Here is an 18,690-nt window from a genome sequence, read left to right as displayed (position 1 = left end):
GGTCCCTGCCCATGGCAGGAGGTGGAATGGGATGAGGTTTCAGGTCCTTCCAACCCAAACCAGTCTGGGATTCTGCTGGAGGTGTGTGCACCTGTGTGTATTCCCATGAAATCAACTGAGATTCAGGTAAAGATTTGATGCCTCTGTAGCTGTTACATACTCGCTTTCAGAGGAAAGGATTCAAGTCTGCCCTGAACAGGCACCCAAGGAATCTCTCACAAGGATGGGTCACTCCTGAAATCTCTCCAATGAATTAAGACATCACACAAGAATCATAGAATCATAGTGTGTTAAGGGGCTGGAATGGACTTTAGAGATCATCCAGCCCCAACCCCCTGCCCTGGCAGGGACACCTCCCACCAGAGCAGGTTGCTCAAGGCTTTATCCAGCCTGGCTTTGAACACTGCCAGGGTTGGGGCAGCCACAGCCTCCCTGGGCAACCTGTGTCAGTGTCTCACCACCCTCACAGCAAAAACTTCTTCCTAATATCTAAGCTAAATTTCCCCCCATTCCTCCTTATCCTGTCACTACCTGTGATCACCACAGCAACAGAAAGATTGTGCCCAGAGAGAAGCAATGTTCATGTTGTCTCCATGAATGGACAAAACAATACCCTGAACATTGGTTTAGTATCTTCCAGCAGCACAGACACAGCTGGGGCAGAGGAAGGGAAGGCAATCAGGGGCTCAGGTTAGGGCTGACTCCTTTGTGTCATGGCTCCCCAGGTTATTCTTTTGCCAGGAGCTCACACTAAGCTCTACAAATTCTGAATCACAGGATCCCAGAATGGTTTGGGTTGAAAGGACCTTAAAGCTCATCTCATTCATGCCCTGCCATGGGCAGGGACACCTTCCTCTAGCCCAGGTTGCTTCAAGTCCTGTCCAACCTGGCCTGGAACACTCCCAGGGATGGAGCAGCCACAGCTGCTCTGGGCAACCTGTAAATTGGGATTCCAGTAAGGAGACAAACTTTGCAGTACAGCATGTTGTTAAACAGCCCAAAGTGCTGGAACACAGCACAGGGAAGTGCAGGACACAGCCTGCTCTGGTCAGGTAACTCAGGGACTGGGAAGAAAATCCAAACCCAAAGTGAAGAAATTGATTCCAGCAAACAAACTCTCTGCTCTCCAGTACCAGAAGCAAATCTCCCAGCAAGATGTGAGGACCCAGGGTGGCACAGTGCTCTGCCTCAGGCTTTGGATTAAAAAAGTATCTGATTTGAGAGCATTTTGAAAGTGAAATAATGACTAAGAGCAATGTCATGGAATCGCCTCTTTCATCCTTACCAATGGAAGTTCCCTGTTTTGAAGTGATAAAAATGGCACATGCTAAACACACATGATAAAATAGCATTTCTATTAAAAATCATATGCACTAAAAAAGTGTGACCAAATCTGGATTCTTTTCTCCTGCCGAGTTCTGCACTGACTGGGAAACTGCAGAAGGCCTTTATATAGTGCTGCTATATAGAGAAGGAGGGGGCTGGAGCCCTAAAAATGGGTGAGAACTCACCCCAGAAATCCTTCTTGTTGTTCTCTTTCTTTTCTGAGTATTGCAGCTACCTGCAGGATCCTGGGGCAGGGAGAGGGGAGGGAACCCAACACACAACCCTGAGAGTATTGATCAGCACCTCATTCAGGAGCAGCTGATTAATTTTTAGGCAGTTCTGTGAATGCTGAGCTGCTATGTGAGGGTGGCAGCAGCAGTGTTGTGAGCAGAGCTGGAGCTCCAACCACCTACACTGTCAGCTCCTCAAAATACTTTCCTGGGGTCTATCAGCAATGCTCTCATTGTGTCTGTGGCTGTAACTGATACTTACAGGTTTTAATTGCTTTTCAAAGCAGGTTGGAATCACCCAAATGAGATAATTGAGTAGAGCAGATGAAACAGAAAAAAAATCAATCCAAAACCAAGTTTCTGGCTTGACTTTGAGCAAGACATATTTCTGCTTTCCTTTTTTATGCCAGTTTTTGGCTTATAACTCCTTCCAATATCTCCACTGCACTCTGAAATGGCAATTTAATACAGCTTTGAAATCACACTTTTTTTTCAGGCCAGAATTCCCTGAAATGTATCATTTCCTCTCTCTCAGTCCAAAGCCTCCCTATTGTAGGAAAGGCAGAGATGGGAACAGATCTCTCTCTCAGCACTAACAGCATATTTCCTTGGGTTTGTGTTTGGGTACTCACTTGGGTGATCACTCATTAGCAGCAGAGCAGTTTGCTGCCAGCTAACAGAGGCAACTGCAGGAGAATAACAATGCCAGAGATGAACTATATATTCCTCACCAGTCACACAACAATCTGTGCCAGCACACTCAGCCCTCCCTGCTGCACTCAGCCACCTAGCTCCACTTCTAGCTATCAAAGACATTGCTGCAATTAAAGATTGCAAAGGATGAACACAAAAATAAATAGCTGGGCCTCAGCTTCCTGCAGTTGTTGGCAACATATGTCCTGGAGAGCACCTGTGTGTGAAAGGGAATTGTAGAGGTGGCAAATGAGCTGCAGAAACTCACCACAGTCTGTTTCTTCTGCAGCATCTCTAAATGCTCCACGAGGCCCTCGTCAGCCACGTCGAAGGGTGTCTGGCCCTGGGCAGTGAGAGAACACAGGAGGATGTGATATGGCATGGTGGTAACATTCCCAAAAGCACTACCTACCAGGAACATGCTCCATGTCCATCCCCGCATGGTGAGGGACTGTTTCACTCCAGCACAGGGAAAACCACATGACAGTGATGGTGGTTCAGGACTCAAACCATGCTCAGATCAGCCTTACCCATGGCAGTGCAGCTCCCAGGCTGCTGCCCAAACCTAACAGCCAGGACTAACATGGTGGAGTTTCCAGGTTTCTGAAAAGGACACTCTTGGACTGAGAAGGAATGTGATCAGCTTGTTCTTAGGCTGGATATTAGGCAAAGGTTGTTCCCCCAGAGGTGTTTGGGCACTAGAACAGCTCCCCAGAGCAGTGGTCATGGCCCCAAGGCTGAGAGAGTTCCAGGAATGTTTGGCCAATGCTCTCAGGCACAGGGTGGAGTATTGGAGTGTCCTGTGCAGGACCTGGAGTTGGACTGGTGATTCCTTCCAGCTCAGGACATTTTGTGATCCTATGAACCCCTCCAGCCTCATTGGGTTGAGCAACCTGCACTGGTTTCACCTCTCACCCAAACCACTGGCCTAATGAAGGGCTGCTGAGGGAATGGTGTGGCTGAATTGAGCCTCCTGTAGCCCCAAAAGACAGAGCCAGGAGAACCTGCAGCACAGCTGAGCACCTGAGGAAAGGACCCTGTTGGCTGGACAGGGGTTGGACTTTGCTGACCAGCTCAGGAGATTTTTGATTCTGTGTTACTGTATCATCACACATTTAAACCTCCTGAAAGGCTGTCAGCCAAGATCATTTGTGAGACACTTCCACAACCATGAGCACTTACAAACTAAAACAAACCTGAAAAATTTCTTTGGGGCACAAACCAAAAATCAGTTACACTTGCACCATAACTAAAGCTGTAACAACCACTTCACTAACACACAATGAAACCTGATAGCCAGGGATCAAATTGATGCAGGTGGTCTTGGGCATATGACCCAGCAAAGTGCCAATCCTTGGCTGGAAGGAGCAGGTAATGCAGCAAATACAACTGTGTCTGTTTCTGTTTAGGTCTGGTGCAACACAAACCCCCCCCCCACACACCTTGGTTGCTTTGGAAAAGCACCTGATGGCACTTAAAACAGGAGAGACTCCCACATTTTGGGTGCCAAAGAGTTCCCAGGCTCAAATGGCTCCTCACAAGAGGCATTTCTGTTCACCAGTTCCCAGCACAGGCAGGTGCCCTGGAATACACAGGGACACACTGCTCTTACCACATCCTCCTGCCTGTACCCCCAGGGCTGACCCAGGCACTTCCAACCTCCTCTGCTCCCCCAGACACTGCCACAGCACACTTGGACCTGCTCCAGTGGGAAGCAGCTCACAGCCCAGTGTGAACATCCCAGCAGGGAGGGGAACACCAAGAACAACTTCTAAGAGCTCCTCAAAGGAAAACTTGTATTAGGATGGAAGAGGAATGGTTTTTCTCCCATCCTATTTTTCTTCACTCATTTCTCCCAAATCTGAATCAATTTTTCAATTTCCCTTTTTATGACCAATAGATACAACAGAGAGGATTTAAAGCTGCTTCACTTGTGTTCAGTGCCTTATACCTTAATATCAGTATATTATTTTGCACTCCAAGAGTGTTTTTTGTTGCTGTTTTATTTGACAGGGTTACATTAAATCAGGAGAGCTCAGATCAGCCTCTGTCCCTTCTCACACTCTCAGTCCTAAAGTTTAATCACAGATCTTTTACCATAAGATTTGAAACCTTTTCTGCCTTCCTGCATCAAGATTCTTTACTTGCTGATGCTTTTAAATGTTTCAGGGCACAGGCCAGAAGAGCTGCTCACTGTGAGTAATTCTGTCATGGTGTTGGACCATGGTGTGAAACCCCACTCATGTCCAGCTCTGGGGGCCCCAACATAAGATAGATGTGGAGCTGTTGGAAGAAGTCCAGAAGGGGCCACTAAATTGACCACAGGGATGGAGCCCTTCTGCCCTGGAGCCAGGCTGGGAGAGCTAGGGTGTCCAGCCTGGAGAAGAGAAGCTCCAGGGAGACCTCAGAGCCCCTTCCAATGCCTCAAGGGGCTCCAAGAGAGTTGCAGAGGGACTTGGGACAAGGGATGGAGGGACAGGACACAGGGAATGACTTCCCACTGACAGAGATGGGATATTGGGAAGGAATTGTTCCCTGTGAGGGTGCTGAGGCACTGGCACAGATTGCCCAGACCAGCTGTGGCTGCTCCATCCCTGGGAGCGTTCCAGGCCAGGTTAGATGGGGTTTGGAGCAACCTGGGCTGGTGAAGGTGTCCCTGGCCATGGCAGGGGGTGGGATGGGATGAGCTTTAAGGTTCTTTCATCCCAAACCAGCCTGTGACTCTATGACTCTATGATCAAGCACTAGGCAATAAAACTGATATTAATCTGGCTATAAAACACATTGCCCAAGTTGCTGTGTACTGACCAGCTTGTTCCTGATGTCCATGTCACACAGAGCCTCAGCCAGGATGGAACATGCCTCCTTCACTCCCCAGTGTGCAGCAGCATGGAGTGGAGTCCAACCATCATTGTCCTGCACGTTCAGATTGAAGCCAGCCTGGATCAGGAGCCTGAGGAAAGAGACAATATTGATCTCTGCTCAGCCAAGAATGCCTCCTTGACAGAGCAGAGCTCACCCTGGGAGCACAGAGCAGGCAGCCTGGCTCACAAGCAGCCTGGAGCCTCTTCACTTGTTTAGTCACCCAAGCAACATCCCATTTATGTGCTCCAAACTGGAAGGAAAAAGGGCAGGAAATGAAAAGTGACTTTGGTGTAAAACCTGCTGGAACTTGTCGAGTTGGTAATGTTCCTTTTCAGCATGTCCTGAGCTGGGAGAACATCTTACCTTCTCAGCTGGCACTGGTGACCCAGTCTGAACTCCGGCTCCAGTGGGGGAGTGAGCTGCACTGGCTCAGGCACTGAGCACCCAACAGCATCTGTGCAACTGCCCTCCCTGTCCCCGGAGCCAAGCACAGCCAGGAGAGGGACACTGGGAACTGGAGTTCAGGCTTGGTTCTACCAGAGCACCAGGCCAAGTATGAGATGGTCCATGAGGAGAACATCAGGACTGCCAGGGAAGCACCAGTGACTTCACTGTGATTGCCAGATGTGAGATTTGTCCATTCAATACCCACATTTGTGTTGAACATCCCAAAATGCATTTTTTCAGACTAGTCCTTGCAGAATTGAAGAAAGTCTTCCGCAAGAGAAGCTGCCTGGGAACTCCCTGGCCTTACCCTGACTGCTGGGCCCCTTCCACCCCTCCCTTCTGGTGTCTCACAGTATCTGGAGCTTCAGTATTGAGCACCAAAGCAAACACAAGAGGGTCAAGTGCAGTCTGAGGCTGCAGAGCCATGAGCACACCAGTGCAGCAGTGACCAGAGAAGAGCACTGAGCATTTCACATATCAAAACTATTATTAAGGTTGTTTGAACACTGGAGAACATCCCAGGGGAATTCTGCAACTCTGGTAAAGCTGATACTGAATATTTCCATTGTGGGATATTCCACCCTCCAGAGCCACTCTTGCACAGCAGGAGGGAAATCCAACATGACCCCAGAATGGCACCAACAGCTTGGAAGCTCCTGCAGCTTTACACCAATGTGCCACTGTGCTAAATAAAACACAGTGAGAGCACAGCAGCTGTGAGCTGCTCTGTGAAAGAAACTTTAAATTAGGTGCTGACTTTGTGTTGATTTTCCAGCTGGCAAAAGGCAGGGACAGAGCTGCTGAGAGACTCAAGGTCACAGACAAACTCCACGTCTGGTTTGGGAGTTAGCTGCTCCTGGCTGGCAGCCCTTGGGTTTAAGTCACTGAGGCTTTGTATTTGAGCTTCCAGGGCAGCCAAACCATACACAAGAGTGACCCCATGTCAGCTTGTGTGAGATCTGTTTAGCATTACCACAATTAATGCCCAAGAGTTGCTGTCCAGGACTAAGTCACCCTGCAAATGGTGAACTTCAGGAGCACTGGATACACAACCCTCCACCAACAGCCCATGGGACCAACACCTCCAATTCAGGAGATATTACATTTCCAGTCACAGGAGCTGTGTCAGATTCCTGTTCTTGGGCACAGTGCAGGCACAGACAGCTCATAACTCAATTATAAGCTCTAATGACTGAACACAAATTGGAAACAGGGAGAACAATAACGCTGCTGGAGCTTGGTGACAAACAGCTCTGACACAACAAGGCATGGCTCTGAAATTAGGGAAGGATCAAGAGAGATGAACACTTCCAGAACAGACTTTAATGTGGGCAATAGAGTCACCTTGGAGAGACTATTTTACAAGAGTATGTGGTGCCAGGCCGAGGAGGAACAGCTTCACCCTGACAGACAGCAGGGTTAGATGAGATGTTAGGAAGAAGCTCTTCCCTGTGAGGGTGCTGAGGCACTGGCACAGGTTGCCCAGAGCAGCTGTGGCTGCTCCATCCCTATTGTAAATGTTTCAAGCCAGGTTAGAGCAACCTGGGCTAGTGGAAGTTGTCCCTGCCCATGGCAGGGGTGGAACAAGATGGGCTTTAAGGTCCCTTCCCACCCAAACCAGTCTGGGATTCTATGACCTCTATGTTTATGGGCAGCTCCACCCACACATAGAGCAGAGGAGAAAGCTTTATTGTTGGAAACCTTCATTTGACCTTCCCTGTAAAAATATTGCTGCTTTATTGCCAGCAAACCCTACACTGGGCAAGTTGATGCTCACAATAACCTTGTCAGTGCCGGAGCAGCACAACTGTTAGGTGGTGGAATCCCTCTGCCACTGCTGGAGCAGCAGCACTGAGGGGCAGAGGACCACGAGACAGGGGTGGACACTGCCTGTAGCCACTAGACTGGTCATGTAAGTTGTTGGGGTATTTGTGACTGTCACACAGTGTGCGATGTCACTTTCTAGGCCAATTTATACTTTTATCCCCTAACACTGTTTAACTTGCCAGTCCTAAAACTATTACTCCACTAGTGGCAATGACACCTAATTTCTGCCTCACTCCTTGAAAAGCTTTCAAGACTTCAAGGGCCTGCAGGTAGGAGAGGGAATCCTCCAACTCCTGTGTAGGTCTGGGTGACCCACTGTGCTTGGGCACACAGAACCACAGAGCCTTTGGAGAAACAGCAGTCAGTATGGAACAAATTCCTCTGAACTGTAAAGCCAGATGTGCTCTTTACAAAACCAGTCTGGATGCAGCCCATCAGCCTGGGGAGGAGCTCCTACCTCATGACTTCAGAGTAGCCCTTGGCTGCAGCAACGTGCAGAGCTGTGGCTCCTGTCCGGGGCTGCTTCACATCCTCAATCCTCCCACTATTGAGCCACTGCCGAGCGTCCTGCAGCATCTGCTGCTCCTCCTCCTTCCTGGACAGCTCTAGGTCGACCCCTGGGAGGGTGAAGCACAGAAGAAGAGAAGAACAAGTGAAAACTCTCATGCACTTGTTAAATTTCTGTTTCATTTGCTGCACAATATTAGTAAACTATTTGTAATCTTCCACAAAACAATCAGCAAAAGCAACTTCTGTGAGCTGGGAGAGCTCCTATGTCATCAAGAGACTCCAACACTGTCAGACTTAAAAATCTGGAAGTTGGGCCAGGGGTTGCAACCAGCCCAACTCACTTCAAGCTCAGCTGTGCACTAAGGGTGGGAGGACTGAATTCTGCACATGCTGTTGCTCAGACTGAACAACACAGCCATGAACAACAGCTTAACCAAGGAAACTGAACTCTAGTGAGAGCAGAGTCTACAGTGAAGGTCTGAAGAGTTGACCCTCAGACATCTCTGCAAGAGCAGTGTGACCCCAGCTCTGTGCTCACCCAAAATCCAGGGCAATCTGCAAGTCACACACACAGGGACCTGCTCTGTTGGAAGATCAGATCCAACATTCAGTCTTGGTGTCCTGTGAGGCTTCAACCATGTTATCACCAGGTTTGGGACCATCTAAGGAACATGACAGTGCACAAGTCCATGGGATCTGATGAGATGCATCCACAGATCCTGAGGGAACCAGCAGAGGAAGTGCTTAAGCCACTCTCCATCACATTTGAGAAGCTGTGGCAGTCAGGTGAAGCTCCCACTGTCTGGACAGCAATCCCAGACCCAGGACCCCTGAGAAGGATGCAGAACCCAGGATCTGCACTGCTCCAGAGCCATTCCTGCCCAGGGACACACACAGGGATCTGCACTGCTCCAGAGCCATTCCTGCCCAGGGACACACACAGGGATCTGCCATTTCTGCCATGCATACCAGGAGAAGTAGTGAGCTATTCCTCCGATCAGCAAACACACAGATACTTTGAAAACACAATTCCAAATTTTTGGTATGAGAATTATAGAGCAGAATAACCCAAGGATGCAGCTCATCAGCTCCCATGGACTTGTGCATGTTCAGGCTCCTTAGATGCTCTTAAACCTGGTGATAACACGGTTGAAGCCTCACAGGACATCGAGGCAGTGACTGTTCCTCAGCTGCAGGTGTTTTGCCTAACACTGTTTGGGATTCTCCTTGCATTGCTTCACCACATTAGCAGCATCCTGGTGAGATGCTCTGGAACAACCATCTGTCTCCACCAAGAAACTTCTCATGGACACAGATTAAAAGCTCATAAGTGCTGGAGGAAATGGGGTTGAACTGTAAATAAGGCTCTGTCCAGCTCCAGAGTCTGTCCTCAGTGTGGCTGTAGGCAGATGCTTCTGCAAACTGTAACAACAGCTCAGGTGTGCATGATTCCCTTCCCAGACATTTCCCCAGCCTCCAGGAGTTCCTGAGCAACATGGGCTTGCTGTGGACTCGGGAATCCTTCATGGCTTTCTGTCTCATGAGCTACTGCAGCCTTCCTTGGGAGCTCCCAGCAGGTACAGCATTACTTGCAATAACTACAGACCTCTCTAGACCTTGTTCTGGAGCCAGTTCTGCTTCTGATGTCTGCAACATCCTGCAGCAGTCGTCTCACAGTTCTGACCCTGAGCTAAGCCTTTTTTTGCTTCTGCTGTAAACATAATGCTTCTGTTTTAAAGCCCAGAGTTCAACTGGGAGCCACGTCATGCTCATACTGAAAGAGTTAATCCATAGGGACAGTTGCTATTCAACACCCTTCTTGATTGTTGGGATTTGTCATCTTTCATCTTTTGGTGACAAACTCCCCATGAGCTCAGTGTGAGCTCACAGCTCAGAAACCAACCCAGGCCTGGGCTGCAACCACAGGAGTGTGGCAGCAGGGGAGGGAGGGGATTCTGCCCCTCTGCTCTGCTCTGCTGAGGCCCCACCTGGAGTGCTGCACACAGATCTGTGTCCCCAACAGCACAAGGACATGGAGCTGTTGGAGCAAGTGCAGAGGAGGCCACGGAGCTGATGAGAGCACTGGAGCACCTTCCCTATGAGGACAGGCTAAGAGAGTTGGGGCTGTTCAGCCTGGAGAAGAGAAGGTTGTGTGGAAACCTTAGAGCAACCTGCCAGGAGCTGAAGGGGCTCCAGGGAAGCTGCAGAGGACTCTTGGTTAGGAGCTGCAGGGACAGGACAAGGAGGAATGGGGAGAAATTGAAATAGGGAAATTGAGATTAGATCTTAGGAAGAAATTTTTCCTGTTGGGGTGGTGAGACACTGGCACAGGTTGCTCAGGGAGGCTGTGGCTGCCCCAGCCCTGGCAATGTTCAAAGCCAGGCTGGCTGAAACCTTGAGCAACCTGCTCTGGTGGGAGGTGACCCTGCCCAGGGCAGGGGGTGTAATGAAATTATCTTCAAGGTCTCTTCCAGTCCAAACCATGCCATGATCCTATGTACAGCTCTCAATACCCACTTTGAAGAGAGACAAGTTACACTGATTTATTTACATAAAGGATCTCTCTGTCTTTCTGGATATTCAAGGAAGTCTGACTGCAGAGAGGAGAGTGGCAATGGCTTGGACAGCCCAGTGCAACAGAGGCTGACTCTAGACACAGTTCTGCTCTTTAAATCCCTGAGCACACTAAACACAAAGAGAAAGGCTGTTTCAGCTTATTTCCCAGTGGAGGGTAAAGGGGAAGAAAATAAGAACAACCTTGTCACAAATACCCCTAAACTAAAAAGTGAGAAGGAACATGATCCTGCAGAGATTTTCCAAGAGGAACAGTAAGAAAAGTAACAACCAGCTCTCAGATGGACAGCTACAAACTCACCCAGGGACTAGTAACATGGGTGGCAAAGGAACAAGGGACTGACCTCTGCCTAACTACCTGAAAAGAGCTTCAAAAACAAACTAACCGCAGAACACAGCTGAGAGAGGATCGGATTCAATCCAGTACACAAACAACTCCCACACCAACCTCCAGACTGGAAAGAATCTTCGGGGGTCTCCAGCTCAAATCCCTGCTCAGAGGAAGAGAACCTCATGCCCCGATCACTCAGCTCAGAGCTGAATGTCGCTGAACTTTGACTGCCTCCAGCGGTGGCAGTTCCACAGATTCTTTAGTTCCATCACTGCATCCTTCAGAAACATTCCCGGACTTCACAGAGAGGGTGTAAACTGCTCACCCACATGTATAGACATTTAACCACTCATACATGAATTCCATGAGTATGAAGAAATTTCTACACGGATAAAACATTTCTTAATCACAACATCACTACCCAGCCTGAGATGGTTCTTCTCTCAGGGCTGTCTGTGCAGGGACAGCACAGAGAGCAGCCCCTCAGTCAGGCACACCTGGTGGCAAAGGCAAAGGGCAGAGCAGATGAGCTGCAGAAGAAATGTAGGGAAGGATCAGGATAAAGCAGGTCACTCCAGGCCTGTAATACTCATTTCCTGGTCCCTACTCTTGGCAGTACCATAAATCTCACCTCTATCTCATCAAGTCTCAGTGAAACAAGACCTTCACTGATAGCAGAGGGCAGAGTTAAATCTCACTTTCAAAGCAAAGAGCTCTAATCAATCAGATTTCAGTACTGTGTTGTCTTGCTGTCAAGAGTCCCAAGGACAGAGACCAAACACCACAAACCTCCTGCACCTGCAAGATTTGTCTGCTGCCTCCTGGGTCAGATTTCAGAGCTCTTTATCTAGCCAGCAAGGCAGCAGAATTCCCTTATGGAAACTCTCACATGTCTCCCCCAGGCCAGGTTTACCTTGTTTCTTCACTTGCTCCAGCAGCAGATCCTTCATGGCTGCTTCCTCAGCAATGTCTGATGGGACCTCCCCCTCGCTGTTCACTGCAGCCACATTGGCTCCGTGACTGATCAGGTATCTGGAAGACCCAAGCAACATATTAGCCTTGTGGGAAGGCTTCAGAGCAACTTACACATTACAGCAAGTAGCACAATAAAATATTGGCCTTTCTTCAAGTTCAGTGACCAGATCAGCACCTTATTCCTAGTTAGTTTCTAGAATCACAGAATCATCAAAGTTGGAGGAGGCCTCAAAGATCATCAAGTCTAACCATTAACCTGTCACTGCTGTAAACCCTAAACCCCAAACCATATCTTCCAGTGCCAGATCCAGACACCTCTTAAACACCTCCAGGGATGGTGACTCCACAATCTCCATGGGCAATTCCAGTGCCTGAGCACCCTAACAGGGAAAAATGTTTTCCTGCCATCTCCTCTGCCTCTGCCCTGTCTCAGCTCAAGGCCATTCCCTCTAGTCCTCTCCCTGCAGCCATGGCAGGAGAGACATCCCCCACCTCTCTCCAGCCCCTGTCAGGGAGTTGGAGAGAGCCATGAGGTCACCCCTGAGCCTCTTCTCAAGGCTGAACAGATCCAACTCCCTCAGCCCTTCCCCATGTGCTCTAGGTCTCTTATGAGCCTTTCTGAGCCTGGATGTGTCACCTGAGGACATGGTTTTAGTGGTGACCATGTCAGTTGGTGCTGGGTTGACAGTGGGACTTGATGATCTTAAAGGTCTTTTCCAACCTTATTGATTCTATGATTTGAGCAACTCTCAAACTCTCAAAGCAACTTGTTGGTGGACAACAAGTGGTGTGGTGTCAATGTCTTCCCTGAGACAGACAGACTGTCAGTCCTTTGTGAGCATAACTAACACCCAGAGCAGGTGCAGAATGTGAATCAAACCTTGGACTTGGACATTGTGCCAAGAAGAGTCAAATCTTTGCTGGGAATCACAGCAGGTGCCTGCTGTGCTTTCAGCAATGTCTGATGGGACCTCCCCCTCGCTGTTCACTGCAGCCACATTGGCTCCGTGACTGATCAGGTATCTGGAAGACCCAAGCAACATATTAGCCTTGTGGGAAGGCTTCAGAGCAACTTACACATTACAGCAAGTAGCACAATAAAATATTGGCCTTTCTTCAAGTTCAGTGACCAGATCAGCACCTTATTCCTAGTTAGTTTCTAGAATCACAGAATCATCAAAGTTGGAGGAGGCCTCAAAGATCATCAAGTCTAACCATTAACCTGTCACTGCTGTAAACCCTAAACCCCAAACCATATCTTCCAGTGCCAGATCCAGACACCTCTTAAACACCTCCAGGGATGGTGACTCCACAATCTCCATGGGCAATTCCAGTGCCTGAGCACCCTAACAGGGAAAAATGTTTTCCTGCCATCTCCTCTGCCTCTGCCCTGTCTCAGCTCAAGGCCATTCCCTCTAGTCCTCTCCCTGCAGCCATGGCAGGAGAGACATCCCCCACCTCTCTCCAGCCCCTGTCAGGGAGTTGGAGAGAGCCATGAGGTCACCCCTGAGCCTCTTCTCAAGGCTGAACAGATCCAACTCCCTCAGCCCTTCCCCATGTGCTCTAGGTCTCTTATGAGCCTTTCTGAGCCTGGATGTGTCACCTGAGGACATGGTTTTAGTGGTGACCATGTCAGTTGGTGCTGGGTTGACAGTGGGACTTGATGATCTTAAAGGTCTTTTCCAACCTTATTGATTCTATGATTTGAGCAACTCTCAAACTCTCAAAGCAACTTGTTGGTGGACAACAAGTGGTGTGGTGTCAATGTCTTCCCTGAGACAGACAGACTGTCAGTCCTTTGTGAGCATAACTAACACCCAGAGCAGGTGCAGAATGTGAATCAAACCTTGGACTTGGACATTGTGCCAAGAAGAGTCAAATCTTTGCTGGGAATCACAGCAGGTGCCTGCTGTGCTTTACACATCTACTGGACAAAACTGTTAGATTTACTGTCTCTTCTCTCTTAGGTATTTTCTGTTTGTACTCCCAGGATTATCCAATCTCTTTATGTCACTCCACAGAATTTCACCTGGTTCTGCCCCACCTAAGCCCAATATCTTGTGTTGTAAACAAACCAAACAAAACCAAGGAAATAAAGCTCCAGTTGTGAGTTAAGTAACAAGTGGTTACTTTTGTCTACTTCTCCATCTTTGCCAGTGTGGAAGAGACAGAAACAGAAGGTCTGAACTTGAAGAAAAAGCAATGATGCTGCTGGCAAACTGCAGAGCCCAGGACACTGCCTTTCTCTCTCCATGGTCTCCACACAAGTGCAGCACTACCCACAGCAGCCTGTCAGTAGTAAGGGAACATTGGCATCGAATCACAGAACAGTTTGGGCTGGAAGGACTTTAAAGCCCACCCAGTCCTCCCTGGTGCCATGGACAGGGACACCTTCCCCTAGCCCAGGCTGCTCCAAGACCTGCCCAACCTGCCCTTGAACCCTTCTGGGGTTGGGGCAGCCACAGCTGCTCTGGGCAAACTGTGCAAGTGCCTCAGCACCCTCACAGGGAAACATTCCTTCACTGCACCTCCCTACAGCAATGTCCCTGCCTGTCTGCTGTCCTGCTTCCCTTTTCCTTGGCGTTTTCACTAAGGTATTTACTGAATCCTAGGTCACGGAATCACAGAGTCAATTAGATTGGAAAAGACCACTGAGATCATCAAGTCCAACCTAGGACCTAACACCACCATGGCAACTAGACCATGGCACTAAGTGCCACATCCAGTCTCTCCTTAAACACCTCCAGGGATAGTGACTCCACCACCTCCCTGGGCAGCAAATTCCAATGCCTTTCCCTGAAGGAATTCTTCCTAATGTCTAACCTAAACCTTCCCTGGCACAGCTTGAGACTATGTCCTCTTGTTCTGTCACTTGTTCCTTGAGAGCTGAGCCTGACCCCACCTGGCTGCACCTCCTGTCAGGGAGTTGTAGAGAGTGAGAAGGTCACCCTTGAACCTTCTCTTCTCCAAACCAAACAACCCCAACTCCCTCAGCCTCTCCTCACAGGACTTGTGCTCCAGACCCTTTCCCAGCTCTGCTCTCTCCTCTGGACATGTCCAGAACCTCAATGCCCTTGCAGTGAGGGGCCCAGAACTGGACACAGCACTCAAGGTGCCTCCCCAGTGCCCAGCACAGAGGGAACTGTAATGGCACCAGCAAGAGGCAACCAGTGCAGGCTCCACCTTAACCCTCAAACCTTCACAACTCAGTAACAAGAGAAAAACATCTGTTTCCAGCATTGCTTCACAAGCCATTGCACACGTCTGGGAGTGTCCATGACTTGTGCACCTGCTCCAAGAAGAAAGGCATGGGAAGTGTTAGAAACACCCAGAACAGCCCCAAACTCACTCACTCTGCTATGTTCAGGTAGCCACACGACGCCACTGCATGCAGAGGGGTCCAGCCCTCGTTGTCCTGCTGGTTCACATTGGCTCCATTGTCTACCAGGAACTTCACCATGTCCAGGTTCTCATCGATACAGGCCTGAGGGATGTCCAGGGAGGGGAGAATGAAGAGAAGAGAGAAAAAAAACAAAGGTGTTGGTGTTAAGCCAAGTATACCAAATGTACAACCTCATTGTTGTTGGTAGCAGGTCGTTCCTGGGCTGAATTTCCCACCCTGTGAGCACCTCAAAGCTTAGGGTAGCATCAATTTGTGAACTAAAATAAATTCATTTCAGAACTTTCAAAAATTAATTGTAACTCAGAGTGCCCATGTGGATAACCTCTACTTTTGCACAAGCTTTACCTCTCACCACTGACCTGTTTCCTTCCTCTCTCCCACAGTTCCCTCCCCCAGTGAAGACACTGAAATGAAAGATCTGAATTAGTTTCAGGTACGGCATAAAAAAACTCTCTAAGCAAGGTAAAGCTGTGCATTTATTTAGATTATGTTGTTCATCAGAATATCAATGAAATAAAGTTGCAACAGTGAACAAAATGAGCTCTCACTGAGCAGGGAAAGCAGGAGCTGAAGGAGCCTGACCAAAGCTGCCACCTGTGTGTGGGATGTCACCTGTACAGATGTAACCAGTACAAGAGCAGAGTTTTGGAGCACTTAACTTCTTTATTCAGCAGCATCTCTTTTGTTTCCCTGAGTGTAACACAGCCCAACTTCCCCTGTCTGCTCTAGGGCCCCAGTGAGCTGCTGAGAACAACAGCCTTTGCTGTCATGCAGCCATGTACAGAGCTCCCTGCTTTGAAGTTGCCAGGAGAAAACCCGGCCTGATTTTCAAGTCTCAGCAGTTGTGTTGGGTGGAATTCCTCCTTCCTCAAATTCCTGGCTCCAGCACGTTCTGTGCTGCATTCACAGTGCTGCATGGCCAGCAGTGGAAGCTGCTATTTAGGGATCAGCAATCCAACCCATACATCCACACGTGTCTGCCTCCCCTGGGAAGCACCAGGAGGTGACAGGAGTGGCTGTTACTGGGTGTCCATCTACAGGCAGAAATTTGCTTCCCCATTACTAGAGGGATGAGTGATGTGGATGCAAACCAAGTTCTACCATCAGCCTCAGGAGCAAGGCTTTGACCTCCTTTACTTAGATCAAGCCCCTGCTCAAAACAGGGCTAAGTCTGTGTTCCACCAGGTTGCTCAGGGCCTGCTCCAGCCAGGGTTTACTGCCTACTGGGATGGAGACCCCATGGCCAGTCTGGTCTCTGTCCCAGTGCTTCACCATCTTCTCACTGGGGAATTCGTCCCACAATCTAATCAGGATTTTCCTTGCTGCAACTTGTTCCTCCTTACATCACAGATGCAGCCTCCAGGCATCAGCAGGTGATGAGGGCAGGAGACACAATATTCCCACTGTCCAGGGGAATGCATGTGTGCCCAATATGTGTGCAATTAATTGTAAGAGATCCTCTAGAAAGGATAAACTCCTGATTTCCATAATCCTGCAAACTACACAGAGAAATCTGTCAGTGTCTTATGCCTGTAACAACACACAGATGCAGCAGGAAGGTAAAGGATGGAGAGGTGCACATGGATACACAGAGGAACATAATAACCCCGTTTCAGTTCAAGGAACAATTCCTTGGGAATTCAAGCCTGAGTTTGCAAAACTCTGAGCTAATCTGTATTTTAGTGCCACCCATATTTATTGTGATATACTTCAAGTCTTCCCCCAACACACCTCAACCAAATTACACTTCCCACCTTCCTGAGCAGCTATTTATATTTTGCCCTGGGAACACAAGCAGCGCCGATCACTTCCCAAATGAAACTGACTTCATCTGAAGCATATTGCTCTGAAAATAGCCAAGGAGAGTTCGCCCACACACTGCTTTGCTTTGAGCACAATCACTCCTGGCTGCCCACGGAGGAATGTTATCAGTAGGGCCCTGCCAAGGCAGCCAGGGGATGGTTCCTGCCTGTGCACACTGCTCTGTTGTGCTGGTGTGTCACCTGCAGCCTGAGTGTGATCTAAATTTAGTCTGAAGAATATCTCTATAGCATGAGCTTTGTACATATTTGATAGAGAATTGTATTTTCAGTGTTTATCAAATACACTCACTACATCTGAGTAGTCTGGGAATAGCCAAGGGTTCCTGCTCAAGCCACAGGATAAAGTGTCTTGTTCCTGGTTCCAAGCCCAGTTCTTGCTCAAAGCACTGGAGAAACTGGACTCTAAAATTCCCTATCTGTTTAAATACAGACAAGAGCTTCCCTCACCTTTTCAATCTCAGCCTGTTGCTGGCCCTGTTGTTCTGCTGGTCCCTGTCCCATGTGGTTCCCATGGAATGTGTGCTAGAATCAGCAGGGATAATGGGATCAGCCCCCACCTGTTGCTATCCCCAAATCTCCAGTAATTTGACTCTCTTGGCTCCTGCAGAGAGACAGTGATGATAAAGTGACAAGGCTCCATGGGTGCTGACAGCAGTAGGCACTCACCCATGGCCCTGGGGAGCCAGGACCATCCCATGCTTGCTGTCTCTACTTACCACCGAGAGAAAGCTAAGTGCAAAGGTGTAGTAAGTCCTTAAAAAAGTAGCAATGTACTCATTAATATCTCAGAGAAATAACCCTCACTCCACCCTCTGCAGTACATGACAAGCTGCTGCTCAAGGTATGGGGTCAAGGAAGAGCTGCTGCTCAGGGTATGGGGTCAAGGAAGAGCTGCTGCCCAGGGTATGGGGTCAAGGAAGAGCTGCTGCCCAAGGTATGGGATCAAGGAAGAGCTGCTGCCCAGGGTATGGGGTCAAGGAAGAGCTGCTGCCCAAGGTATGGGATCAAGGAAGAGCTGCTGCCCAGGGTATGGGGTCAAGGAAGAGCTGCTGCCCAAGGTATGGGATCAAGGAAGAGCTGCTGCCCAGGGTATGGGGTCAAGGAAGAGCTGCTGCCCAAGGTATGGGATCAAGGAAGAGCTGCTGCCCAGGGTATGGGGTCAAGGAAGAGCTGCTGCCCAAGGTATGGGATCAAGGAAGAGCTGCTGCCCAGGGTATGGGGTCAAGGAAGAGCTGCTGCCCAAGGTATGGGATCAAGGAAGAGCTGCTGCCCAGGGTATGGGGTCAAGGAAGAGCTGCTGCCCAAGGTATGGGATCAAGGAAGAGCTGCTGCCCAGGGTATGGGGTCAAGGAAGAGCTGCTGCCCAAGGTATGGGATCAAGGAAGAGCTGCTGCCCAGGGTATGGGGTCAAGGAAGAGCTGCTGCCCAAGGTATGGGATCAAGGAAGAGCTGCTGCCCAGGGTATGGGGTCAAGGAAGAGCTGCTGCCCAAGGTATGGGATCAAGGAAGAGCTGCTGCCCAGGGTATGGGGTCAAGGAAGAGCTGCTGCCCAAGGTATGGGATCAAGGAAGAGCTGCTGCCCAGGGTATGGGGTCAAGGAAGAGCTGCTGCCCAAGGTATGGGATCAAGGAAGAGCTGCTGCCCAGGGTATGGGGTCAAGGAAGAGCTGCTGCCCAAGGTATGGGA

The 18,690-nt window shown here is 49.3% G+C and overlaps 1 protein-coding gene across 1 annotated transcript in view; it reads right to left on the bottom strand.

Annotated features, from left to right (window-relative positions):
* The window catches only part of LOC103805312 (protein phosphatase 1 regulatory subunit 12B-like), a gene marked incomplete at its 5' end in the record, with an annotated part of 56,005 nt that extends 40,743 nt beyond the window's left edge, over positions 1-15,262 (bottom strand). Inside the window, 5 exons of the mRNA XM_009077953.1 lie at positions 2,518-2,592; positions 5,058-5,202; positions 7,846-8,005; positions 11,717-11,835; positions 15,132-15,262. Coding sequence (XP_009076201.1) covers positions 2,518-2,592; positions 5,058-5,202; positions 7,846-8,005; positions 11,717-11,835; positions 15,132-15,262 — 630 coding nt within the window. The remainder of the gene's footprint in view (positions 1-2,517; positions 2,593-5,057; positions 5,203-7,845; positions 8,006-11,716; positions 11,836-15,131) is intronic.
* Between the last annotated feature and the right edge of the window lie 3,428 nt (positions 15,263-18,690).

Source organism: Acanthisitta chloris, unplaced genomic scaffold (assembly GCF_000695815.1).
Source record: "Acanthisitta chloris isolate BGI_N310 unplaced genomic scaffold, ASM69581v1 scaffold7377, whole genome shotgun sequence".
NCBI lineage: Eukaryota > Metazoa > Chordata > Aves > Passeriformes > Acanthisittidae > Acanthisitta > Acanthisitta chloris.
This window is presented reverse-complemented; position numbering and strand designations above follow the sequence as displayed.